Raw genomic sequence first — 26,592 nt, 5'->3', positions numbered from 1 at the left:
AGAACTCTTATGTTCAAGGAATTTTGTTAGTAACTGAAGAATCGGTAGTTTCTCATCAAATTCTTTTGCCTCCATCCTTTATATTCCATCCACAACCCAGTTTTCTAAAAACCTGAGATCTACTTCCAAAGTCTTAAGTGCATAGAGTATAACGAACACGATCATCACGCGGACAAGGGGACTAAACTTCTCGGAAGAATTCGGGAGGGCGGAAGCGGTAGGGAAAGCAGTGTGGGATGGGTCGGACGCCGGCAAGGTGGGGATATACGTGGGTGGGCGGGACCTGGGGGAGGTGGGTCCGGTAGGCACCGCCCAGGCTTTTGGCGCCAAAAGCCAAGGACTCTTCTCGCGAGACTCTCGCGAGATACACGGTTTCCCGGCCGCGCGGAGCCCTGTGCTGCGGATACTGCAGTCTCCTCCAGGTGAGAGCGGGCTGGCGGGAGAGTGAAGTTCCCGAGGGGAGAGCTGGCCGAGGGAGTCAGGCTGGGGAGCGGGGATGCCAGGAAGTCGCAAGGAGGGAGTGAGGAAGCAGGAGGACATGACTGAAACGGACCTGGGCTGATCGGGACTGGAGAGGAAGGGAGGCCTGACTGGCTGCGACCTGTGCGGAGAGGAGGTCGGTGGGGATCAGGGCCGGCGCTTTTACTTCTTGTTTACGTTTCGGGTCTGTCTCTTTCTAAACCAGGCCTTTTAGTGCAAGGGAACGTGTGTCACATACATCTTTACATCTCCAGTTTCTGTACCGGGGCTTCTAAACACTGGAGGCGTCCTGTGAATGTCGAATGAATGAGTGAATATGGTTGAAGTGAGAGGACAGACAGGGGAGTGAGGATAAGGGGAGGTCGGAGAAGAGAGATGGGATGGGAAGTTTTGTGGTTTTAGGGCTGGGTAGCAAGGAAGTCATTGAGTCAGTTTGGTAGGACTTGCTGGCGACAGGGACTTCTGTTTTGGTGACTTAGAAAAAGTTGGGCATTGGACACCTAAGGGTCTAGGAACGAATTTGGATTTAAAATTTTTTTGTTACTCTTCTGCGAGTCTGAGGACTAGAGGAGGAAGTGAAGAGACCTTCATCAATGTCTAAAAAGAGACTAGGCACCCATTGTCAAGAAGTTAAAGACAGAGCTATCTTTTTTTTTTTTTTTTGCGGTACGCGGGCCTCTCACTGTTGTGGCCTCTCCCGTTGCGGAGCACAGGCTCCGGACGCACAGGCTCAGCGGCCATGGCTCACGGGCCCAGCCGCTCCGCGGCACGTGGGATCCTCCCGGACCGGGGCACGAGCCCGTGTCCCCTGCATCGGCAGGCGGACTCTCAACCACTGCGCCACCAGGGAAGCCCTTTCTTTCTTTTTTTAGTGGCCCATTGCAGTTATTAAATCCTGCTAGACAGAAATTACAAGTATCATTGCCATCAGAACTCTCCCTATCCATAAACTCAGGAACTGAACAGATTCAGATAATTTTTTGAGATATCTTTCCTTCATGAACTCTCATGTTATCCCAAACTCAGGAATCTGATAGATTTGGATAATGCATTACACTACCCATGACCTGAACTCACTAAAAATAATTCTCACTATCTGAATTCAGGAAACACATGGATTTGGATAGTGAGGATTCCTGGGCTACCTGCCCTGGCAGTGAAATGAGAAAGCTCAATTGGCCACCTCATTTCTGCTCTCTGGGGCCACCTCCTTGTTCCCCTCCTCCAGGGTCCCAGCCTTGCTCTCCAGGAGCCCCTTCCCTGTGCATTTCCCTCTTGGCCACATTTGAAGTAGGCGTTAGGAGGTGTGCCCTCCTTTGGGGCTGTAGAACTGCTCAGGTTTTCTGCTAGTTCAAGTTGGGAGGACCAAGATCAACAACTATTTCTTGAGCACTGGCTGTGTCTCAGTTTTGGGGATACAGTAGAGGAGCACAGAGACCCACCTTGTCATTGCCCTTTTAGAGCTACAGTCTATTATGGGAGACAGACATTAATCAAATAATCATACAAATAGAACCTAATATTGGAACTGGGTAAGTGCTACAAAACTTGTACTTGACATTTTGAATGCTTGTTATAGGAGGATTTAATTTAGGAAAATTGGGGGAGACTTTTCTGAGGTGACGGTTGAGATCTGAAAGAGATTAGGAGTCAGGGAAGAGCCTTCAAGATAGGAAACTGCTTTTGTAAAGGTCTAGTGGCCTGAGGGATAGAAAGAAAAAGCATGGAGAATGGTGTGAAGTAAGTCTGGAGAAGTAGGAAAGCGCTAAACCCTGCAGGGCCTTGGAGTTTTATCATTATCCTAAGAGCAGTAGGAAGCCATTGAAGTATTTAAGCCTAGCAGTAATGTGATCAGCTTGACATTTCCAAAGGTTCAGTTTAGCTGTAATATGGAGAATGGATTGAAAGGGCAAAATGGATGGGAGTAATGGAGTAATCCAAGCAAGAAGTGTTAGGAAGTGGTTGTGGAAATAGGGAGAAATGGACGGACTCAAGGGATAATCTGGAAGTAAAATGGACAGGGTATTTAGGAGGGGGGAATGAAGTGTTAAGGATGACTTGCAGGTTTCTGATGTATAGCTGGATAGGTGTCATTCATTGAATTGGGAAAATTTAAAAGGTTGGTTTTATACATGATGAGTTATAGGTGCCTTTGAGAAATTTTAGGGCTGTAAAATGAGAAGTAGGGATTTAGAGCTGGGATTTGATGCTCAGATGGAGATAAAAAAATTAATGGGTCATCTATAAATTAGAGCCATGTGCATAACTGAGTGAAGGGCCTAGGATGAAGTCTTGGATACTAACTGACCAGGTTAGAGGAATATGAATCTGCAAAGGAGATCCAGGAGGAGTGTCCAGGAAGGGAGGAAAGCCAGTTGAGTACTATATTTCAGGAGTCAACAAAAACACTTTTCCAGAAAAAGGAACTGATCAAAAGTGTCAGATGTTTCTGAGAGGTCAAGTAAGATGGTACTGAAAAGCATTCTTTCAAGTTACCAACTTAAGGATTATTTCAATTTCTTCAAAGGAAACCTTACTAGAAAACCAATATGTAAACAGTATTTTTATTTTTATTTTTCCTTTTTCGGCCCCCCCCGCACAGCTTATGGCATATTAGTTCCTGGAGCAGGGATTGAACCTGGGCCCTCAGCAGTGAGAACACAGAGCCCTAACCACTGGACTACCAGGGAATTCTCAACAGTATTTTTTTTTTTTTTTTTTTTTTGCAGTACGCAGGCCTCTCACTGTTGTGGCCTCTCCCGTTGCGGAGCACAGGCTCTGGACGTGCAGGCTCAGCGGCCATGGCTCACGGGCCCAGCCGCCCTGCAGCATGTGGGATCTTCCCAGACCGGGGCACGAACCCGCGTCCCCTGCATCGGCAGGCGGACTCTCAACCACTGCGCCACCAGGGAAGCCCCCAACACTATTTTTAAAAAGCTTCTCTGGTTGAAGTGGGGATGAGGTATTGTACCCTGCCTATTTCACACCCCTTTGGACCACAGTTTAAAACCCTCTGAAAAGTTAAAATCATCATTTTATGGTGGGGAAACTCAACAGTTGAGGTAAAATGATTTGCTCAAAATCATATAGTTATTTAGTGGTAGGGTCTACATTAGAACTCAGTTCTTCTAATTTCTAACTTTGTTCTTTTTTCCATAACTGTTATCTTCTTCACTTCAGTTCATGATGTGTGAATTTGAAATATGGTTTAACTGACAAACACATGCATTTTGCTGCAAGTGGAACTTAACTGTGTAATAAGAAGACTACTTGGATGCATAAACATGTTTACTTTTTTTCCCCCTAGAGGAAAAGATGCTAGAACCACAGGAGAATGGCTTGATTGACCTACCAGATTATGAGCACATAGAAGATGAAACTTTTCCTCCATTTCCACCTCCAGCCTCTCCAGAGAGAGGAGGTGAAGGAGCTGAACCTGAAGAAGGTCTGTATAGGGTTCCAAAGTGGTGTCCATGTTCAGCTATCCATCTAACAGCTTAGAAATGATACATTTTATAAATGAGGCTTAAAGTACTTAAGTAATATTAAATCTTGGTATATTTCACCAGAGTTAGGGAGAGGGGCACCTGTTCCTGTACCTCCAAAGAGAACAGTTAAAAGGAACATACCCAAGCTGAATGCTGAGAGGTACATTTACTATTTCCTTAACTATTTATACTTTTCTTTCCATCATTTTTTCCCTCTTACGTTACAAGCTTTTGGTTGGGATGATTTGGAGATCAGACATTTTTCTCAGTTCAGTAGTTAATATTTTGTTCTTCTTATGGTCTTTGTTTGGCCTTGATGGCTTTAGAAAAACTTGAAATTTAAAACATATTTCTATTCACAGATTAATTTCAGAGAGAGGGCTTCCAGCATTAAGGCATGTGTTTGATAAGGCAAAATTCAAAGGTAAAGGTCATGAGGTAAGAAAAGTCTGATTTTTATTTTAGACCTTTGTTTTTTAAAATATCAGTAAGGCTGTGGGCCCATTATCATGTTCTTAGGAATCTTAGAATGTTTCACAGATACCAGCATTCATCATCATGTCTCTTTAGAAATTATGATGTAGTAGAAAGGACACTATCTGAAGACATTTAGGAACTGTAAATCTCTGCACAAATGTACGTTTGGAAATTCTCTTTGAATTGTGTGGTGTGTAGATACAATTTTTTGCAGATGATATCTTTGTAGAGCTTTGCAGTTTATGAAGTATTTTCAATTATATTCTTTAATTATCAACCTCTGGGGTAGGTGTTGGTCCCATTATGTAGTGAAGGAAACTGAGTTTTTAGAGTTTTAAGCCTCCACTGCCAGTGGTTAAGGGCAGAGCCTCGACTTTCCATTTCACGGCCCAGCTAGAGTAACATTAACACAGCATGAGCATGATCTTGGTGTGGTATTCAGGATAGTTAGAAAGAGGGAAGCAGCTGGAGGCAGACAGCAATTCAGAGGCTATTTCACTACCAGCAGAATGAGGTGAAATAGCCTGGATAGGGTAATAGTAGAGGGATGAACAATATATAATACTTGGAGGTGATTGGGAGGTACAAAAGTAAAAATTAATCCCAAGATTTCAAACCTGGGAGGCTGAAAAATTGTAGTACATTTGCTTAGTTTCGGTGGACAGGAAGGGAGAGTATAAATCTGTGTCCTATTTTGCCACAAAACTAAACATAAATCAAGATATTTTAAAACCATGCCCAGCTCGGTTAATTCATTGCTCTTATTGAAATTTTCAGGTAGTAGTGATGAATTGGTGCTTTGAATTTATGACCTCTTCATCATTTTCATAATAAGTACTTTAAATGATAAATAAACTTATACGAAGGATAAATATTTTGTGTTGCTTCACTGGGTGAGGTTGGGCTCTGAGTAATTCTACTATTTTCTAACGAAGTTGAATCCTCGATGCTTTTTTCTCCATGTATGACTTGGGACTTCACACTGTATTTAGGTATTTCTCTTCTCTGCCCCTTGGGTGTAATGTGATATTGTGAGGTGGCTGATCAGCTACCCCAACAACTGGAAAATGGTCGTAGGTGATTGAACTGAACTTTTTTTTTTAATTAAAAAATTTTTTTATTTTATTATTTTTGACTGTATTGGGTCTTCACTGCTGCACGCGAGCTTTCTCTAGTTGCGGCAAGCAGGGGCTATTCATTGCGATGCGCGGGCTTCTCATTGCAGTGGCTTCTCTTGTTGCGGAGCACGGGCTAGAGAGTGCAGGCTCAGTAGTTGTGGCGCACGGGCTTAGTTGCTCCACGGCATGTGGGATCTTCCCGGACCAGGGATCGAACCCGTGTCCCCTGCATTGGCAGGCAGATTCTTATCCACTGTGCTACCAGGGAAGCCTGATAATTGAACTTTTGAAAGAAATTTTATCTTTATCAGAATGAGAATGAAATGACATTATGTTCTCAGCATTACATATTGAGTTATTGGTAGAGTTGATTGTTTTAACCATTAGCTTCTTAGACAAGATCAAATACCACCACAAACAATAATTGCCAACATTTGAGGACTTGCTTTGTGTCAGGCACTTTACTTGTATTACTTAATCCTCCTAACAACCCAATGAGGTATGTATATTCTCGTTTTATTCATGAAGAAAAAGGCACACAGGGGTAAAGTGATTTGTTCAAAGTCACACAGCTATTAAGTGGTAGAATTTAGATTTGAATCTATGCAGTCTGATCCAGAGCTTTTAACCAGTCTCCTATTTTAAAATACTATAAGAAAATAAAAAAATATTGTACAATAAAATCAGGAATTTGGAACTTTTTTCATTACTCCAGTTTATTAAACTTTGTTTTTCATTTTCATTAAAAAATTTTTTAATGTTAAATTGAAATTTCAAATATAGAGAGGTATTGTAGTCAGAGAATGTTTATACTGTTCTTGCTAGTCTTTGGTACTTTGCCCTTGGGATTTCTGAATATATTTTCACAGAGCTGATTCTCAATGCTTTCTGTATATCGTTTAGAGACCTGTCAGTTTGTATAGTTATTTCTAAAAGATATCTTGCCATATTTTATTGAAGTTTATTTTCAAGTATTTATAGGTCTGAAAAGACACATGTGATTATCTTTTAACTTTTATTAAGTTTTCATACTGGGTTTCTTTTTTCCTCTGATTTTTAAAAATCTGTCCAGTGCTGTTAGACTGCAGTCCTCTAAGCCAGCAGTCCCCAGCCTTTTTGGCACCAGGGACTGGTTTCGTGGAAGACAGTTTCTCCCGGGGGACGAGGGGTGTGGGGGATGGGTCAGGCGGTAATGTGAGGGATGGGGAGATGAAGCTTCGCTCTCTTGCTCTCCCACTGCTCACCTCCTGCTGTGTGGCCCGGTTCCTAACCCACCGTGGACCAGTACACGGCCCGGGGTTGGGGACACCTGCTCTAAGCCCTTGATAAATATTTTTCTTCTTAAAGTTTCTTCTAAAAGTTTATTAACCTTATGAATATAAAAGGACACCAGTGACTTTGGTACTATTATTCAGTTCTAAAATCTGCTGACAAGGTCAGTTGTGAGAATGAGTCTTCTATTTAGCATTTTTATTTTTATGTTCCAGGCTGAGGACTTGAAGACACTAATCAGACACATGGAGCACTGGGCGCATAGGCTATTCCCTAAACTGCAATTTGAAGATTTTATTGACAGAGTTGAATATCTGGGAAATAAAAAGGAAGTTCAGGTAGGTGTTGAGATCATTATGAATATCATTCACAATGCTAAATTGTATAAGGATAGATTAGTGAGGCTAAGTAGCTCTTCGGGGGTCTTCATTTTCAGTCTTAGTAGAGAGAAGGAAAATTAATAGTAGCTATTTGAACAACTTTTTTTGAAACCAATGACCGTTTTCCCCCAAATCTAAGTGAAAATGTAAAAATGTTTTTTATTTTCAGACCTGTTTAAAACGAATCCGACTTGATCTCCCTATTTTACATGAAGATTTTGTTAGCAATAATGGTAAGAATATAGGTTTATCTACTTTATAATAATTTTGCTTTTAGAAATGGATCTAGTTGGGGTAGGTAGTGTTACAGGACTGGGTTCTTAGTCTATTTTGAGTATATAATTAAAGTACAGTAAATAGGAATGAGTTCAGATGCCTTGGTATGTCTAGAATGTTGTGCATGATATTTGTTTCTTAAAGACATGGTGGTATGCCGTTAAGAGATGTTGTAAAATATATTTAGCCACAGAACATGAGCTTTTGAGAACTCATGATGATGACCCATTGATCCTTTGTAGTGCTTGCTAATAAAAAATATATATAAGATACAGTGTTCATATACATGTCCACCATTATAAAAAAGTGGCTCTGAGAAAGTAGGCAGAACAATTTGATGATGAAATAGGTCACAACTCACACTAGAGTACAGATCTTGTATATAGGACTTTAATTAGACCTATGTGACGGTTCCTGGTATTGATTGCATTTGTTAGTTGTACAATGCAACCATAGGCAGTCACACACATCAAAACATATGGTTCCTGCCGACAGGGTCTGTATAGTTATCAGATTTTCTGTGCGATGGCTCCATACATGTTTGTTTTTTGTTTTTTAAAAATTTAATAGATGTAGCAGAAAATACAGGCTCCATATAGAATCCCCCCAAATTATTTATAAACTGCTTTTAAAAGTGTGAAGGATTGTGATTTAAATAATCCAAGATTTAATTATTTGGTAAGGTATGGTATGAATTGATGGCATGGGATTTGATAGATGGAAAGGAATTAGTGATTAGAGTCTAAATCCCACAGCATATACTACTGGGTCAGTTAGCTTATTCATTGAACTTTTTGAGCTGCGTACTATGTGCTAAAGGTTCAGGGATAAAGATGAATGCGATCAGACCCCTTGCTTCATGGGCTAACAGACCGTGAACTAGTAACATGCCAGTAGTCTCCAAGGTGCTGTAATTGGAGAAGAACAGGGGACAGTGTATGGGGCAAAGGAGAACACAGTTACTTTTACCTAGGGGAGGGGAAAGCTTGGTAGGAGAGGGGAAAGCTTCACAGAGGAGGTATCACAAGTACTTTAAATGATAAGCAGTAGAAGTTAGGCAGAGGTGATTTTGGATAGAGGCAGCCACTTAATGCAGAGGCATAAATGAACATGGCACCATTCATGGAATTACAGGCAAGTTGTGGTATAGGGTACATAGAGGAGGCCTGTATCAGAGAGCCTTGTTTGTTGTTGAATCTGTTTTCTTTGTATCCTAAGAGAATAGTCTCCAGACTTTTGCATGAGGCACTACAACAGTAAAAATGTTTTGAACATTTTATTTTTCTAATACATGTACTGCTGTACTGATATGGTATATAATGTACATTTTTGATCTTAACATTACAGTTTTAAAGTAAGAACAATATGATTGAATATTCTACTGAATAATTTTTACCAAAAGTTTGGGGCTAATACTTTTTGATCAGTGGTTTGAAGGTTTGGTTGTAGATTCAGTTTTTTCTCCCAAATCTTGGTTTTCACCTTTCTAAGATGCGTAAACCCAAATGGAAGTAGAGCATCATTAACTGCGCTTAGTAAATCTTGGTATTCATCTTTCAGTCTCATTCACCAGTGCAAGGACTTTTGTTGAAGTTTACTCGCAAATTTTCATCTGCCCCTTTTCAATCGTTTTACTTAAAATTAGTCAGTTTTTATATTTTTATATCTTTAGCACGTGTCGTCATGCCATTCCTCTGCTCAGAGCCCTTTAGTGGCTCCTTATTTCTTCAATCAAAGTAAAAGCCACAGTCTTTATATTGTCCTACTTGGCCCTATAGAATCTTATTTTTCTGTCCTTATCCCATTCCTCTTGCCTCCCTGATGGTATCTTTACTATTCCGTTGCTTCAGCCACTTGCATCCTAGCTGTTCCTTGAGCCTTCCAGGCATATTTCTGTCTTAAGGCTTTTGCACTCTGCCTTGAACACTGTCCTTTGCCCTCCCTCCTGCCCCTAAATCTGCATGGCTAACTCTCACCCGCGTCAAACTGTTTTCAAATGTCAGTTCAGTGAAGTCTCCCCTACCACACTGTTAAAATTGGACCCCCAGCCCCATTCCTGATTTCACTATGCTTTTTTAAAATAGCTCTTATTTCCCTTTAATTATTATGTAGTTTGCTTATCTGTTAGTTTATATGTACCAGAGTGATGGCATCCTGTAGCACATTGAATATTTCTGGCTTTAGCTTCTTTGCCACAATAGCTTGCCTACGAATGTGGCAGTGAATGAATTTCATGTGTGGTTCTAATTTTTTTAATGCCACTTTTATCCTAGTCAAAAGTGGTTATATTCACATGGATTTTCTGTTAAGACATTGTTTTGTACTAAAGAGGTCATTTACTGTTGAAGAGATCTTTCCTTTCATGGCTCACAGAAAAGTATTGAATAGTTTTTTATGTATTTCATTACTATTAATTCAGAATCCTATAAGCCCTATAAGGTGAAGCATATTAGAAATCCTGTATATTGCATAATTGGTTCTAATACTTGTTTCTTAACTTTTCCAGCAATGTTTTCTAAATGTACTCCATCAATATTTCCTGACAAAGGAATGTATTTTAGTTTCTTGACACATTTTTTTCCATATCAGGAAGAAAAAGTGTATGGCTTTCTGTCTTTCACTATTAAGGAAGAAACCTCAAAAGGGGCTTAGATTGTAAAATGCTGGATTAAATACATGATTTTTAAACCTCACTGGTTTGTCTTTATGTTTTAAATGTTTTGCTAGTTGTGATGGTTTTTACTGGCATTAGCTAATACCTCATTGTACAATATGTACATAGGACAAGGAGAGTAATTGTAAACTCATTTCAAATGGTGGTCATGGTGATATGAAGTTTTTTTTTACCTACTTGTCAGATCTGATAAGGTTATTTATTATTTTTTTAACACCATAATGTGAATGATACAGAGAGAAGGTGAAGTGTCAGCTTTGCCATCTTCTTAGTTCTTGCTTGTACTTCTGTTATCTTCTACCTACAGGTGTTCTGTTATTTTGCAGAAACCTTCTAAAGCTACCACTTGTGCATTTTCTTAGGGTTGTTTTGGTTAAAATAGATAGTATGTCAGGTTGCTTAACTGGGTAGTCAGAATTAGCTATATATCATAGTATGCTGAAATTAAAAAATGAGTGAGGACCCAATTCCACCCTTCCACAGTATGAGCTTGCTGTCTTGAAGGTAGCTTACAGACCAGATGATTAGCTGTCATATGGATAAGTGATAGTTTGTCACTGCCAGTTCTTTTAAATATAAGTTAGTAAAACTTAATTTTTTGTAATTCTTAAATGAAATATAAATGGAGGATCTAGTATTTACATTTCATACCCTGTGGATCATTTTAGGAACATCCTACTTTGAGATAACTGGTGTACAGGGCTTTAAGAATTTATTAAGACTAATCATGTAGAGAGCACTGAATTTTTTAAAAAGTTAACTTGGAAATATGTCCACAGATCTCTAAATTTCTTCCCCTTTTTCACTTTGTGTCTCAGTTTTACCGTACACAAAAAATAGCCTATATAAAATCATTACTGTGTATCATACAGACAATATGGCAAGCTACTAAAATGTTTTTAATATAAAACAAGGATAGGGCTTCCCTGGTGGTGCAGTGGTTAAGAATCCGCCTGCCAATGCAAGGAACATGGGTTCGAGCCCTGGTCCAGGAAGATCCCACATGCTGCAGAGCAACTAAGCCCGTGCTCCACAACTACTGAGCTTGTGCTCTAGAGCCCACAAGCCACAACTACTGAAGCCCGCGCACCTAGAGCCTGTGCTCCACAAGTGAAGCCACCGCAGTGAGAAACCCACACACCGCAAGGAAGAGTAGCCCCCACTCGCCGCAACTAGAGAAAAAGCCTGCACGCAGCAACAAAGACCCAACACAGCCAAAAATAAATAAATAAATAAATACATTTAAAAAATACACTATAAGGATATACTTTGGATTCTTTAAGTTCTTTTATTAGCAACTAAGAACTTTTGCTCTCTGTTCATGCATGTTTTTAAACTAGTATTCCATTTGACTTAAAATGCCTCTTTAAAGTGATTAATAAATATTCCTTCTACTTGTTTGAATCAAGCATGTATTTGTAACATTCTCATACCTCACAAATTGTTACTTCAGGTCTGGCACCTTGTTGCTTTAAACCGGTTTTCAGTTAATAGCTGCATAAACTCTTTTTTCTAACTAGTTTAACACTACAGATGTACTAATTTTTTCTTTTCTACTGCAGATGAAGTAGGGGAAAATAATGGCCATGGTGTAACTGCTACTGAGTTAGATCCCTTTCTGACAAACTCATCTGAAAGTGCAAAGTTTGCTTCTGAGTCGAGTAGAAGTCTAACAGAAGAACAACAACAAAGAATTGAGAGAAATAAACAACTGGCCTTGGAAAGAAGACAGGCAAAGCTACTGAGTAATAGTCAGTCCCTAGGAAACGGTAAATTTTATGCTGGATTTTATGTGCTACCATTAATATATCAAGGGCATGTTAGAAATTTTAACTTATTTACTCTTCACCAAAATAAAATACCTCTAGGTATAGGCAAATGTGATATAGTATATTAAGCTTATGTATATTTGAGAGAGAGTGGACTTGAGAGCTAGCTGGAATCCTCAAAGAATATGCATCCAGGACGGTTTTCTGGGTAGCTGAGTGTCTCTTAAAAAATTGTTTTAATCATTTAAAATTGATTCTGGATCTTTCGAAAACATGTTCTTCCCTGACTCCTTAAAACATGTGACATATAGTTTTATCTTTATGATAATTAAAACATTACTGTGGTACTTTCCTAAACATATAAAATTCTCTGTACCCATTGAGGACTTTAGAGCCATTTGCTGTGAAGTGAATAGGTCCAATAATGCTTTTTATTGTAGCGTTTCACTTCTGTTGTGAGCCGTCATGTTTGATTTCTTGTTGATGCTCTTGTCTCTTTTAAAACTGCCTTAAAATTTGCTGTTTTTTAAACAGACTGTGGGTTTGGAAACTAGACAAGTTTGTTAAAACTATATTTAAAAATAATTGCAAATTGGTTTTGAATGAAGCACGCACAGTCGCATTTATCTTTGTCAATTTCCAATCCAGTTTTTTCCTTTTGAAATGGGAAAATAGGAATTACAGTAAGTAGTGAAGATTACATGTTGTAAAACAAGTTTCACCCAAAATAATGAAATTCTCAAGTGAAAAATATTCAGTGGTATTATTATGATTTTTTCCAGTTAGAATGATTTTTTTTTAACATCTTTATTGGAGTAAAATTGCTTTACAATGTTGTGTTCGTTTCTGGTGTTTAACAAAATGAATCAGCTACACATATACATATATTCTGATATCTCCTCCCTCTTGTGTCTCCCTCCCACCCTCTCTATCCCACCCCTCTGGGTGGTCACAAAGCACCGAGCTGATCTCCCTGTGCTATGCAGCTGCTTCCCACTAGCTATCTATTTTACATTTGGTAGTGTATATATGTCAATGCCACTCTCTCACTTCGTCCCAGCTTACCCTTCCCCGTCCCCATGTCCTCAAGTCTATTCTCTACGTCTGCATCTTTATTCCTGTCCTGTCCCTATGTTCATCAGAACCATTTTTTTTTTTTAGATTCCATATATATGTGTTAGCATACGGTATTTGTTTTTCCCTTCCTGACTTCACTTTGTATGAGACTCTAGGTCCATCCACCTCACTACAAATAACTCAATTTCATTTCTTTTTATGGCTGAGTAATATTCCATTGTATATATGTGCCACATCTTCTTTATCCATTCATCTGTCGATGGACACTTAGGTTGCTTCCATGACCTGGCTGTTGTAAATAGTGCTGCAATGAACATTGTGGTACGTGACTCTTTTAAAAATATGGAACGCTTCACGAATTTGTGTCATACTTGCACAGGGGCCATGCTAATCTTCTCTATCATTCCAATATTAGTATATGTGCTGCTGAAGCGAGCATTAATTTTTTTTTTTTAAGTTTCTGTAAAAATTTTTTAAGTTATTTATTTATTTTTGTTTGGCTGCATTGGGTCTTTGTTGCTGCACGCGGGCTTTCTCTAGTTGGAGCAAGCGGGGGCTACTCTTTTTTTTTTTTTTTTTTTTGCGGTACGCAGGCCTCTCACTGTTGTGGCCTCTCCCGTTGCGGAGCACAGGCTCAGTGGACATGGCTCACGGGCCCAGCTGCTCCGTGGCATGTGGGATCTTCCCGGACCGGGGCACGAACCCGTGTCCCGTGCATCGGCAGGTGGACTCTCAACCACTGTGCCACCAGGGAAGCCCTGGGGGGCTACTCTTCATTGCAGTGTGCAGGCTTCTCATTGCAGTGGCTTCTCTTGTTGTGGAGCATGGCCTCTAGGCGCATGGGCTTCAGTAGTTGCAGCACGTGGGCTCAGTAGTTGCGGCATGTGGGCCCTAGAGCGCAGGCTTCTGTAGTTGAGGCTCGTGGTCTCTAGAGCGCAGGCTCAGTAGTTCTGGTGCACGGGCTTAGTTGCCCCACGGCATGTGGGATCTTCCCAGACCAGGGATCGAACCTGTGTCTCCTATATTAGCAGGAGGATTCTTAACCACTGTGCCACCAGGGGAGTCCAGGATGAATTTAACTTTTAACTTAACAAATGGATGTTTTGTACTACCTTGTGAAAAATTTAATGAAGATGCAACTATTATTGATGACAGTTCTTCCTTGCTGTCATTATCAAAGTTTACATGGCAATAAGCATTTTAAGGCTCATCTTCTATTTATAATATATGACTTTAAGGGACTTCCCTGGTGGTGTAGTGGATAGGAATCCGCCTGCCAGTGCAGGGGACATGGGTTCAATCTCTGGTCCAGGAAGATCCCACATGCCATGGAGCAACTAAGCCTGTGCGCCACAACCACTGAGCCTGTGCTCTAGAGCCCATGAGCCACAACTACTGAGTTCTTGTGCCACAGCTACTGAAGCCCACGTGCCCTAGAGCCCATGCTCCGCAACAAGAGAGACCACTGCAATGAGAAGCCCACGCACTGCAACTAGAGAAAGCCTGTGCAAAGCAACAAAGACCCAACGCAGCCAAAAAAAAATAAAAATTAAACAAAAGATATTTATAATATATGACTTTAAAATTTTTCACTAGAAATGAGTATCTTAAATGTTCTTTACTGTAGATCACTTTGACATACATCTCATAAGAACATTTGATTTTTAAAAACTTCTATCTAGTAGTTGTGATTTTTTAAATGAGAACAGCTGCGTTTGACTATGGTTCAGAAGTCTGAGTTCAAGACTTGCATTTTGAATGGATTTTATACATGTATAAAAATGGCTTTATTTGGAATTATCATAATTAACATTAACTAAAGTGATTGTAGATTTCATCTCTACTGATTTAAACTTGTGAAGAAGTTTGTATTAGGTAAGATTGGATCAGGTGCTTGTAATAAATAATAGTGATTTCTCTTGCAGACTTGTTAATGAACACACCCAGTACACAGACACCTGAAGAGGGTAGTACAGGTGAAGAGCAAAAGGAGGAAGAATCAAATGGATTTAACAAAGACCTTCTAGACGATCCACATAATGATGCTGCTGCCAATACTGTAAATGAAGAGGAGGCATTAAAAATAGAGAAAATGCAACTGGACCAGTCCTTTTAAAATATATAATAGTAACTTAAGGCTTCATCTAGAAATGTTACTGAGGTTGGATAGGCCTCAAATGAGAAAATCTATTAACTTGCTATCTTCCAAATTTGAGATGACTATGCATTTTGCCTACTTTGAGTGAAAATCCTTATATAGTGAAACTTTTATAGATTCCTGTTTAAAATCTGGTATTATTTATACTTGTTTCTTATTCACTTTCATTGTCTATTTATTCTCCTTAGTGTTTATTTTTATATGGGTATGACCTTGTAAAAATGATTGGTAGTTAATAAGTAGCTTCCACTGCTAGTGTGCCATTGAATGCCCTGTTTTTACTAAACTGGGTGGTGTTTTAAGATGTAAATATGTAATAAATGCTAATGTTCTTTTTTTCTTTTTAAATAAAAAGCCCACAAACTATCCCTAGAGGCTTTATAAAAGTTTCTCATTGCTATTTAGTTCTACACTTTACACTTTTGGTAATATGTTCACAGTTGTTATATGTTTACATGTCTTTTGAGGAGTCACTTTAATACTTAAAGGGCCACATGAAAAGCTGATACATTGCCTGGCCTGCATAGGTGCTGGGGACGTTCACATGCTCCTTACTGACTAGTTAGTTGTTGGAGAGAAACTTGCAAAGTATAATGGGGAACACAGAGCACATAGGGAGGATTCAGTGGAGATGCCAAGGATTGGGAAGAACATGTACAATAATATAGAAATGAAAATCTAGGAAATGAGAGATTTGGGAATGGTGAATATGAGGCTGAAGTGTTAGGGCCACGTGATGGGAGGACATAATTGGAGTTTTTCCTGCCTGAGTTTATCAACTTGGTGGAAGGGTAGTTGCAGATAGAAAGTACCACGTTGAGAATCAAGTTTAAAGGTTGGTCTGGTTCTTAGCAGGAGATTCCCATGGGGGAGAGGGAAAGGCAAAGCTAGTTTTTACAAACTAGGACATGGGAAGGTTGCTTTTTGGGGGGAAGACTGGCAGAGTGATGGTGCTAAGTAACAAGTCTCCAGCAAGGGCAAGTGCAATGCAACTCATCATTTGAGGAGAGGGTGGGAATGGAGGTTTGAGAGAATAGACCTTACCCTATGCACCCCACCCTGCTCCCTATGCCCTATCCCCAATTGGTGCTGGGGACAGCAGGGGTGACTGAGTCAAATACGGAATAGGGAGTTTTAAAGTGGATACGTGGACAGGACAGAGCTTATTATCTGAAGGTGACTGAAAAGTTAATCTGGCAGATGTCAGAGGGGCCTATGACCCAAATGGCCCAGTGTAGCAATTACTGGAAAGATTAATACTGTAAAAGAATGGATTTGAGACAAGCTAACCAAAAGTCAATTCTGGGTTTATTAACAAGACCAGCAACATGATTTGCAGAGTCAGGATTCAGTATCTACTTACCTCTGAAAAACCACTTTCCATAGTGACCTAACTGTACTTTATTTAATGCAACTTAAATTAATGATAAGAAAACATTTCACAAATATCTGATATATCTACCCAATCCCATTCAGGGATTGGGTGACATTGGGTGACGCCGAAAGTTATATCTTAATGTTTAAAAGAAGGTAAAACATTCACGTAAGACAAAGGTCTTTTAATGAAGTAAGAAGAGTTTCATATTCCATAACTGTTGGAAACATCCAGGAGAGCTAGGTCTCTTATTTCCTCTAGAAGTGTGTACAGGCTTCTTCCCTTTGTTTGGCAATATTTTTGATAATCTTTCTCGATGACATTTACTTGGACTTCTTGAGCAAGCTGAGCTTCCTCCATAGATCTAGCTACTTCTTTCACTAAATCACTCTTTAGCAAGAGGGAACTCTGCTGAAAAAGTTCTGTATCTGGCATCATGTATGGTTTGTTGCTTATTATTTCAAGCCTTATTGTATCAGAATGGCAACGTGAGGCCTGTACAAATATTCTCACCTGTCATAGAGGAGAAAATGCATATTACTAAATCACAGTCTTTGTTCTTTGCAGTGAAAGCAACACTTAACATAAATACAGACTTACTGTTACGTGGTCAAACAAATGGAACGTAACAGATTCCCCTCCTGTCGTGGTAGAGGTGATTTTGTTTTGAAATCGTTGAAGGGATCCTGGTTTCCATTCAGAATGGCCATCTGGGCTGCATGAGATCACCAAACCATCTTTATTTTTTAGATAAGCAGCACTTTTAATCCCAAACCTGAATCATTGTCAGAATAAAAATCCAGAGATAATATATTCTTAGTATGCAGGTTTTGTATACTTATCTAGAATGCTAGTTTTTCTTACAGATTAAAAACAACTTTTCCAAAAAAAAAAAAAAAAAAAAAGAACTTTTCATCTGATTTACCTCCAAATATATTTCATTGAGCAGATGGAAACAAAATGTTTTGCTAAATAACAAAGTAAAATTCTTAAGACTGATACAGATGTACTAGATTCTAATATGCATTTATACTTACGTAATGAATTATATATTATTACATTTTGTACATATGGTAACTACAAAACAGTTGCTAAAATAAATGCTTTAATAAATTACATCTAATGTACCATTTATATACCATGTCTATACTTTAAGGTTAACCATGATTTCTTAACAACTATTGTGTTAGAAATAACATACCTTGGTATAAACACAAGCACACCGTTTGTCCTAATTGAATAAATAACCCCATCAGATATGCAACGCTCCTCAGTTTCTGGGTCTTTGTCTTTAAAATACATGCACTGGAAGAGCTCTGTAGACTGCTTCTGAGAATGCTGTGCTGCCTGTAAGAAGAAGCACAACCCCAAAGCATGATGATGGACTTCCCTGACATCCCCAGAAGAAACATGTGATTCATGTTCCCACAGAAACAATGTCTTTTAAAAAAGGCTAGGTTCTAGAAAACTATTAATACAAACATTCTTCTCTATCATAATTAAGTCAATTTTGTGGGACCCTTTATCATTCCCTCAAAAATGTCTTAGAAAATTAATTCTTTTAAGAAAACAACTTGTTTGTTATTTAAAAACTGTCTAGTTCATTCAGGAAGAGGAAAAGTATCCAGGTCTATGTCTTACCTTTATTTTCAAGTCTGTCCTACCAAAATCCTGCTGGTAGAAGTGCAAATTAGAACTACTATTCTGAAGGGCAATTTAGTAATAGGTATGAAAGTTTTATTTGTACAGCCCTTTTGACTCAGCAATTCATTATTACCAGGAATTTATCCAGGCAAAATGTGAGAAGTCTGTAAAAGTGTATACACAAGGATGGTTGTAAACTAAATTGCCTGGAACAGTGCTGCCTAACAGAACTTTCTGCAATGTGGAAACGTTCTGTATCTGTGTTGTCCCATAGGTAGCCACAAGCCACATGTGTCTGTTGGGCACGTGAAATGTGGCTAGTGTGACTGAGGAACTTAATTTTTAATTTAAACCAACATGACTAGTGGCTATAATGTTGCACAGTATCAAACTAGAACCCTGGATACAGAAAATAATATTAAACATTTAGGCAGCTTCCAATTTTATGTATCACCAAATGGTCTAGTTCTAAGCTGTACAACATTATGGCCACTAGCAACAATATAAAATAGAATACAAAGCAGTTTCTAAAACAATGATGTAACTATATTGACATGGTGTGCTATCAATAACATGTTAAGTGAAAAAAGGCAGATTTCAAACAGCAGGTATGATTGGATAATTTTTTAAATAAAAAGAATTGTCTAGAATTGTTATTATCTTTGTGTAGTAAGATGATAATCTTTCACATTTCTACATTTTGGGAAAAACATCTAACCCGTGGTAAACCTCATAAATCCACAATAAGTCACTTCAGAACATTTGTAAATGTATTGAGAGCTACTCAACAAACTTTATGATTTTTCATGTTATTTCATTGGTTGGAATAATTCTAGAGTTTAATTTGCTAGAATATACAGTACTTCATTCCACTATACAATAAAGCTTTTCTGTTAGCAAAAGAGATGATGGGTAAGAGAATTAAAAATTCCCTCTTACTCGGTTTCTGTTGTTGATATGTCTGCATAATTCCTCAAGATCTTTGTTGCTGAACAAATTTTCCTTAATTTCCATTTTCTTATCTTTTGAAATGGCTGCCAATAACAGTCGGTGTACTATAATATCTGAGTATCTTCTTATTGGAGAGGTAAAGTGAGTATATTTATCTAATGCTAGACCTTCAAAAATAAACCAAAAAAATCAAAATAAACAAAAAAATATACTTTTTAAACAACTTGCTCAAGCTTATGGGCACACAGAGTAAAATTTTATCATTCACCATAGTGATGGAACTCTTCCTCGGCACATGATCCAGTGGAGAAATACAGTGCATTAGACATGGCTTGTGTAGCCATTGATCGAAGCAACCAGTTGACAATGGGATCATTGGGGTCATTTGCATTATCCAGAGAATCAGCCAGTGCTTTATTGGACCTGACAAAAAAATGTAAAAACCTTTATGTAGTCCCCAGCAATAATTTACAAGTCAACACTCACCATCTGAATATGTTCATCTGCCAGTAGTTAAATTTATTTTGGACACATTTCAGAAGCAACTTTTTTCAACTATAGAAATCTAGTTTGTGGGGCTTCCCTGGTGGTGCAGTGGTTAAGAATATGCCTGCCAATGCAGGAGACATGGGTTCGAGCCCTGGTCAGGCAGGATCCCACATGCCACGGAGCAACTAAGCCCGTGTGCCACAGATACTGAGCCTGCACTCTAGAGTCCACAGGCCACAACTACTGAGCCCGTGTGCCACAACTACTGAAGCCTGCACGCCTAGAGCCCATGCTCCACAACAAGAGAAGCCACCGCAGTGAGAAGCCTGCGCACCGCAATGAAGAGTAGCCCCTGCTTGCCACAACCAGAGAAAAGCCCATGCAGCAACGAAGACCCAACACAGCCAAAAAAAAGAAATCTAGTTTGCTTTTGAGGTTTAAACAAAGAGTGTCAGAATTCAAATACATTTCTTTCCTTTCCTTTTTTTTGTGCCATGCTGCGTGGCTTGCAGGATCTTAGTTCCCCAACCAGGGATCGAACCTCGGCCATGGCAGTGAAAGCGCCAAGTCCTAACCACTGGACCACCAGGGAATTCCCTCAAATACATTTCTTAAGTACTGAAGATAGTAATGTGCTGAACTTATGAGATGAAGTTATGCTCAGCACATAGTGGGTGGCCAGGTACTTGCTGAATTAGATTCCTAACATCCTTAACCTTAAACATCCTGTACAGGTCAAAGAATGGATTTTTTCTTTTTTTAAATCAAGAATTATTGAGCCAGGGACTCCCCTGGTGGTCCAGTGGTTAAGACTCCATGCTTTGATCCCTGGTCGGGGAGCTAAGATCCTGCATGCCAGGCAGCCCAGCCAAAAAAAAAAAATTGAGCCAGAGAGAGTTAAAAAACAAAACAGAACTAAACCTGAGGTACACAAGTAAAAGAAACCCAGAAAAAGAAAACCTTTTTCTTTTTTTTAAAGAGGGTGAGCGGAAGCATTCTATTTACTTACTTTTAAGTAGTTTTTTAAAACCCAGGAAATATAGAGTTATAGTAACAATTTAATAATATAGTATATAATTCAGTTCTGTACCGTAGCCTGCCAAGAGAAATGGGGAAGGAGAACGGCGGATGATGAAAGGAGAAGCACTGTGACACAGTGGGCACTAATGTGAGCTTTCAAGTCTGACAGACATGGATTCCAATCCTGGTTCTGCCCTAACCTGCTGCTAAATTATCGGCAAATTAACCCCTCCAGACTTAATTTCCCTATCTGTAAAATATGAATGAATGATCCAAGCTAACACCTGAAAGCCCTTAGCATGTGCGTCTGGCACGCACACAGAGCTCAACCACGGACTAAACCAGTTAAGAGATACTATCGCCTAAAGAGAGAGGCAAAAAAAATCCATTTTCATAAATGAATAAAAGATATATTAATTAGCACCTGTTACTGACAACAAAATATTGAAAAAAGAATCCCCTTTATACATCATTTTTAACAGGGAAAATATTTTATCCTGGAGGTGGGGAGTAAAAACGTCTCATTCTACGGAGGGATGGTATAAATTTACCATCAGTGTGGTGTCTTACGATATTGCCACAGAGATAGGCTGCATTTTTAAAGTATTGAAATAGAGGATTAAGTCTTCGCATTTGCCTAAGGGGCAGATGAAATTAAATCAAGTATAACAGGTTCCTTACTTTTATATTACAAACTGTAGTGGGTCAAAATTACGCCTAAATAAACTTGTTTTAATTTGAAGCCTCTAGGGAATTCCCTGGCAGTCCAGTGGTTAGGACTCCGAGCTTCCACTGCAGGGGGGCATGGGTTCTATCCCTGATTGGGGAACAAAGATCCCACAAGCCAAGCGGTGTGGCAAAAAAAAAAAAAAAGAAAAAAATGAAGCCAATATACCTACATTATAGTAAATGAAGAAAGCCAAGAAGTTTTCTATTTTTGGTCAAAGATCTGGCTGTCACATTTTAAGAACTACTGTAAGATCAATAAGTGTACAGCATCCCCTTCCAGTTCCCTGCCCACTCAAAAGAGGAATTACCGTGTATCTATGAAGAAGCCCTTTGCTTTAGCACATTCTCGGAGTTCAGAAAAAAACTCCTGGTGTGGAGGAGGGTGCCGGCGCAGCAAGGCCTGGTGAGGGAAGCTCTCGCAGATCTTCTTGGCTACCCAGTGGTTGGCCAGGATCATGCATTCAGCTACCGTCTCATGGACTTCCAGGGGCTGCTTGGGGATGAGGTCGTGAATGTTCTTCTTCTCGTCAAGCTGGACGCGAACCTCTACCCCTTCCAGCTCCAGGGCTCCGCATTGGTCTCGTTTGGCTCGGATGTGGCGGGCTATGTCCGTCAACTTTCCTATTGCCCACAGTAACTCCTCTAGCTTGGCTTGTCGGCTCTTCTCATCCAGGTCCCTGAATTCTGGAATATCATCAACAATGTCGACGTTTCCGTCCAGTAATTCTTGGGCTGCTTCATAAAATAGTTTGTATGCTGATCGAATAATGGTTCTGCCGTACCATACTTTCTTAATTTCATAGGACGTTTTATCCAATTCCCACATGATGCTTACAGCATACCTACAAAACCAGTCACACATCATTATTTAATTCTTCCATTTTTGAAATAAACAGAACTAGACCCTAAATGTAATGAAAAAAATGACATTGCTACAGGGTTCTGGTCCGATGTTTCAATCCATCACTCCACTGCTAAATCAAAAGATATTTAAAATTAAAACAAGGTTAGATTAGGTTCTGGGGAGCTCTGAGCAAATCTGAAATAAGTTCACATGGAATGTTACAAACCTGACTTTACGGTTCTCCATTTTCCTTGGAACAGCATAGCACCGATAGAGTTAGGTCTACTGGGCTCGCTAGCAAAGAAGAGCAAAGCCTTTCGAGTGCTACAGGATGACACTGAACTAGGATATCAGCCTTGATGGTAGATTCATTAGCAAAAAGGTCACTTAGTAAAGAATCAGGGCCTCCCTGGTGGCGCAGTGGTTGAGAGTCCGCCTGCCGATGCAGGGGATACGGGTTCGTGCCCCGGTCTGGGAGGATCCCATATGCCGCGGAGCGGCTGGGCCCGTGAGCCATGGCCGCTGGGCCTGCGCATCCGGAGCCTGTGCTCTGCAACGGGAGAGGCCACAGCAGTGAGAGGCCCGCATACCGCAAAAAGAAAAAAAAAAAAAAAAAAAAAAAAAAAAAAAGAATCACTTTACCACCAAATCACTCTAACATTTGCAACTCACATAAAAAACACTGGGCTAATTTCTTTTTTTTTTTTTTTTTTTTTTTTTTTTTTTTTCGGTACGCGGGCCTCTCACTGTTGTGGCCTCTCCCGTTGCGGAGCACAGGCTCCGGACGCGCAGGCTCAGCGGCCATGGCTCACGGGCCCAGCCGCTCCGCGGCATATGGGATCCTCCCAGACCGGGGCACGAACCCGTATCCCCTGCATCGGCAGGCGGACTCTCAACCACTGCGCCACCAGGGAGGCCCTGGGCTAATTTCTTAATGTATAAAGAGCTCTTAGATATCAATTACTAATAGATCAAGAAAGCAAAAGAAAAAGGGGCAAGAAACATGAAATAGTTCACAGAAAAGGATATACAAATGACTGTTAGGCATACAAAAAAAATGTTTGACTTTACTCATAGTAGAAAAATGCAAATCAAAACCACTCTAAGATACCATTTTTATTTTTCAAATTGGCAAAGACACAAAAAACACAACATATTGTGCTGGCAAGGCTGTGGGGAAACTAGCATTCTCATACATTGACGGAGAGAATATAATTGGTATAACCTCTGTGGAAGGCGATTTGGTTATTATCTATTTAAACACAAATGCATATACCCGTTGACACAGAAATTCCACTTCTAGGACTTTATCTTCCAGAGATACTGTACTTTTAAAAATGTGAAATGATTTATATTCCACGTAATTCAGTACAGTTTATAATAGCAAAAGTTTGGAAACAATCTAAATTTCCACAGATAGATAACTGTTATTAATATGGAATGATTTCCATATTAATGATCTCCAAGATACATTGTTAATTTAAAAAAAAGCAAGGTCTGAACAGTATATATATATATATACACACACACATACATACATATGGTTGCCATTTGTATAACAAAGAAAGACCACATGTCCATAGGTATGCATGTGTGTGTGTGTGCTTATTTTTGAAATAATAGAAAATATATATTGGTCTTTGCCCCTAGCTCTCGATACAGGGCTTCTGAAACCCTTGTAAATTCCTGGGAGGTAGAAGTGTCTTTTGTTCTAATGAGGAGACTCTGGGTGGGCTCCTGGATGAGGGCTGGTCACTGCAAAGACCAAGCCATGATTAGAAGCTTTCAGCCCTGCCCCTCATTCTCCTGAGAAGGGAGAAGGGCTGAAAATGGAGTTACTGATCGATTATGCCAACGTGATGAAGCCTCCATAAAATCCCCAAAGCGTCAGGTTCAGAGAGCTTCTGGATTGGTGAACACATGGAGGTGCTGGGGAGAGTGGCACCCTTGGGCCTGGAAGCTCTGTGTCCTTCCCACATACCTTGCTCTACACATCTCTTCCATCTAGATGTTCATCTGTATCCTTTATCATATACTTTTATAATAAACCAGTAGATGTAGGTAAACTATTTTCCTGAATTCTGAGAGCTGCTCTAGCAAATTAATTGAACTTGAGGAGGGGGTCTGGGAACCTCTGATTTATAGCCAGTTGGTCAGAAGTACAGGTAAGAATGTGGACTTGCAACTGGCATCTGAAGTCTAAAGAGGGGGTCGTGGGAACCTCTAATCTACAGCTGGTCGTTCAGAAGCATGCTGACAATCTGGGCTTGTGATGGTGTCTGAAGTTGAGGAGTGGGGACAGTCCTGTGGGACTGAGTCCTTTACCCTGTGGAATCTGATGCCATCTCTGGGTAGACAGCATTAGAACTGAATTAAATTGTAAGACACCCAGCTGGTGTTGCAGAGAACTGCTTGGTGCAGAGAAACACCTCCACACATTTGGTGACCAGAAGTGTCAGATGTGACGTGTTCCCTGTAAAGGCAAAGGAGACTCACAGGAAAGAAAGACATAGCAGGGAAGAGCTGGATTTTTCCCTACGTAGGAAGGTGGAAAACTGAGGGGTTTTTTTGTTACAGTATTATGTCTAGGAAAATACAGAAGCAATTGGTAACTGAGGGTAAGTGGCAGGTGGGAGCCTTTCACTAAACATCTTTTCGAACGTATGAATTTTGGGCTACATGGTTTTACTATCTATTCAAAGACAGACACAAACTTTACAACAAATAAACAAAAAACTCCCTAAGATCATGATCCTCATGCAAAACAGCCTCAACCAGGGAACACATATGTACAAAGGTGTATACATTTGTTCCTAGACTTTGACTTTAAAAAGCCAACAAGAGGGAGAAGGAGCCTCACAGCTGGACAGAAAGAAAAGAGAAAGAGGAGCGGAAGGGAAGGGAAGGTGAGAGAAACAAAGCTGCCCCCAAATAAGTGGTGCAGCAGGGTGTAGAGGATGTAGGGGGAAAGCAGGGGTGGGGAGGCGGGCAGGAGAGTATATCAGAAAGAAGACGAGGAAGAGGCCACAAGCGAGAGTCACTAGTCACCACAGAAGGGGCAAGACAAGCTCTGATGATAAAAGTAACGAACAAACTCACCTATCAACGCCTCCCAGGAGGGAGCACACGTCAGCGCTGAGGATGGAGGGCAGCATGTCATAGCGACGGTCCGCTAAGTAATAAGTGGTGGCCCTGTGAATGACACATATGCAGGCACATGACCTTCAGCAGTAAGAAGCAGGACTGCTGACTGTGCAGGCTGCAGTGAGGAAAATGGCCGAAAGCTCAGCACAAACTCCCCAAGGCTGTTGCTTTTTCATCAAGTGCAGCAGACTGGGTAATACAGCTATTCCCATGTTCCCACTTTTCTAAGTGATACCGCTTTGGGCTGAATATTCTTCCACTGATATAAAAGAGAAAGAAAAAGTGGTACGAATCTTAGTTGTACAAGAAAAATTAGAGTGTAATGATCCAGTATTTATATAAAATAGGATATTACTACATGAAAAATTTAACCCATTTCAATTTAGAAGGAAACAACACATGAAAAGATTCTGTTAAAAAAGGAAAGGTAAATTGATCAAGGTACTACTTTTCTAAAGGAAAAGGGGAAGTGGACCTCAATTTTTTTTTTTTCCTGGAAGAGATCTTCAGAATTGTTCCCAACTATGAAATCTTTGTTTTAAAAATCTGAAAATAGCAGTTACAAAATACATTACAGTCACACATAATCGCAGTGCTGATTTCAAACAGTGTTACCTTGTTCTAGCTTCAATATCAATATAAGAATGCGATGCCACAAAGTGTGTCACGTCTGCGATGTGGACCCCGAGCTCTAGGTTGCCGTTATCCAAGGCTCTGACAGAGAGGGTGTCGTCCACATCTTCACAACCTCTGGGGTCAATGCTGAATACCAGATGGCTTTTCCTAAGGTCCTTACGCTCTCGTTCCTCTTCGGAACTCACCTTCCAAGGATTTTCGGTTGTGTTTACTGGCATCTCACACATCTGTACAAGGAGAGTCCCCAAATTCAACAATTCATGCACCAGAAATTTCCTATAAAAATCCACTCTCTAACATTCTCAATGTGACCTCATGGAAACCCCATTCATTACCCATTGCCTTCTGCAATTAACCTATGTTTGCTTTTTTTGAGCAATAATTATTTATTAGGTGCCTAATATGTGTCAGCTGTGCTAGGCTCTGGAAAGATGGGAGTCAATAGGAAAGACACAATCCCCATGCCCCTGAAGGTGCTACAGTCGGATAGGAAATGTCCCAGGGTGTTTATAGCCTCTTTAGTTGTGGAGGCTGGAGAAAGAATGAATGGGTGGCTTATAAAGAGTACAATATCCACCCCATTTTCAAATG

At 40.0% G+C, this 26,592-nt stretch overlaps 2 protein-coding genes across 10 annotated transcripts in view; one reads left to right on the top strand and one right to left on the bottom strand.

Moving 5' to 3' along the window:
* The first annotated feature begins 358 nt into the window (after positions 1 to 358).
* Positions 359 to 15,535, top strand: TIPIN (TIMELESS interacting protein). Of its 3 annotated transcripts, none has more exons than XM_082619644.1 (8): positions 359 to 422; positions 3,788 to 3,925; positions 4,050 to 4,128; positions 4,331 to 4,406; positions 7,051 to 7,173; positions 7,385 to 7,448; positions 11,728 to 11,934; positions 14,937 to 15,535. In XM_082619644.1, exons 2-8 carry the CDS (start codon positions 3,796 to 3,798, stop codon positions 15,125 to 15,127), a joined length of 870 nt encoding a protein of 289 aa, XP_082475770.1. In that variant the 5' UTR covers positions 359 to 422; positions 3,788 to 3,795; the 3' UTR covers positions 15,128 to 15,535. The 3 variants fall into 3 exon arrangements, with proteins under 3 accessions (XP_082475770.1, XP_082475772.1, XP_082475771.1); XM_082619646.1 differs by lacking the exon at positions 359 to 422 and adding an exon at positions 429 to 616; XM_082619645.1 differs by lacking the exon at positions 359 to 422 and adding an exon at positions 3,068 to 3,442.
* Positions 15,536 to 16,407: 872 nt separating this feature from the next.
* Positions 16,408 to 26,592, bottom strand: part of DIS3L (DIS3 like exosome 3'-5' exoribonuclease) — a 35,569-nt gene continuing 25,384 nt past the window's right edge. For 5 of the 7 annotated variants that reach the window (XM_082619121.1, XM_082619122.1, XM_082619118.1 and 2 more), the window contains exons 10-17: positions 25,981 to 26,228; positions 25,321 to 25,413; positions 21,686 to 22,219; positions 19,408 to 19,562; positions 19,128 to 19,306; positions 17,746 to 17,891; positions 17,145 to 17,319; positions 16,410 to 17,057 (exon numbers count right to left, since the gene is read on the bottom strand). In XM_082619121.1, the coding sequence (XP_082475247.1) occupies positions 16,749 to 17,057; positions 17,145 to 17,319; positions 17,746 to 17,891; positions 19,128 to 19,306; positions 19,408 to 19,562; positions 21,686 to 22,219; positions 25,321 to 25,413; positions 25,981 to 26,228 (1,839 nt within the window). In that variant the 3' untranslated portion in view covers positions 16,410 to 16,748. Of the gene's footprint in view, positions 17,058 to 17,144; positions 17,320 to 17,745; positions 17,892 to 19,127; positions 19,307 to 19,407; positions 19,563 to 21,685; positions 22,220 to 25,320; positions 25,414 to 25,980; positions 26,229 to 26,592 lie in introns of all 7 variants that reach the window. The other 2 variants (XM_082619117.1, XM_082619116.1) reach the window with 2 other exon arrangements.

This window comes from Mesoplodon mirus, assembly GCF_964341445.2.
Source record: "Mesoplodon mirus genome assembly, chromosome: 4".
Taxonomy (NCBI): domain Eukaryota; kingdom Metazoa; phylum Chordata; class Mammalia; order Artiodactyla; family Ziphiidae; genus Mesoplodon; species Mesoplodon mirus.
This window is presented reverse-complemented; position numbering and strand designations above follow the sequence as displayed.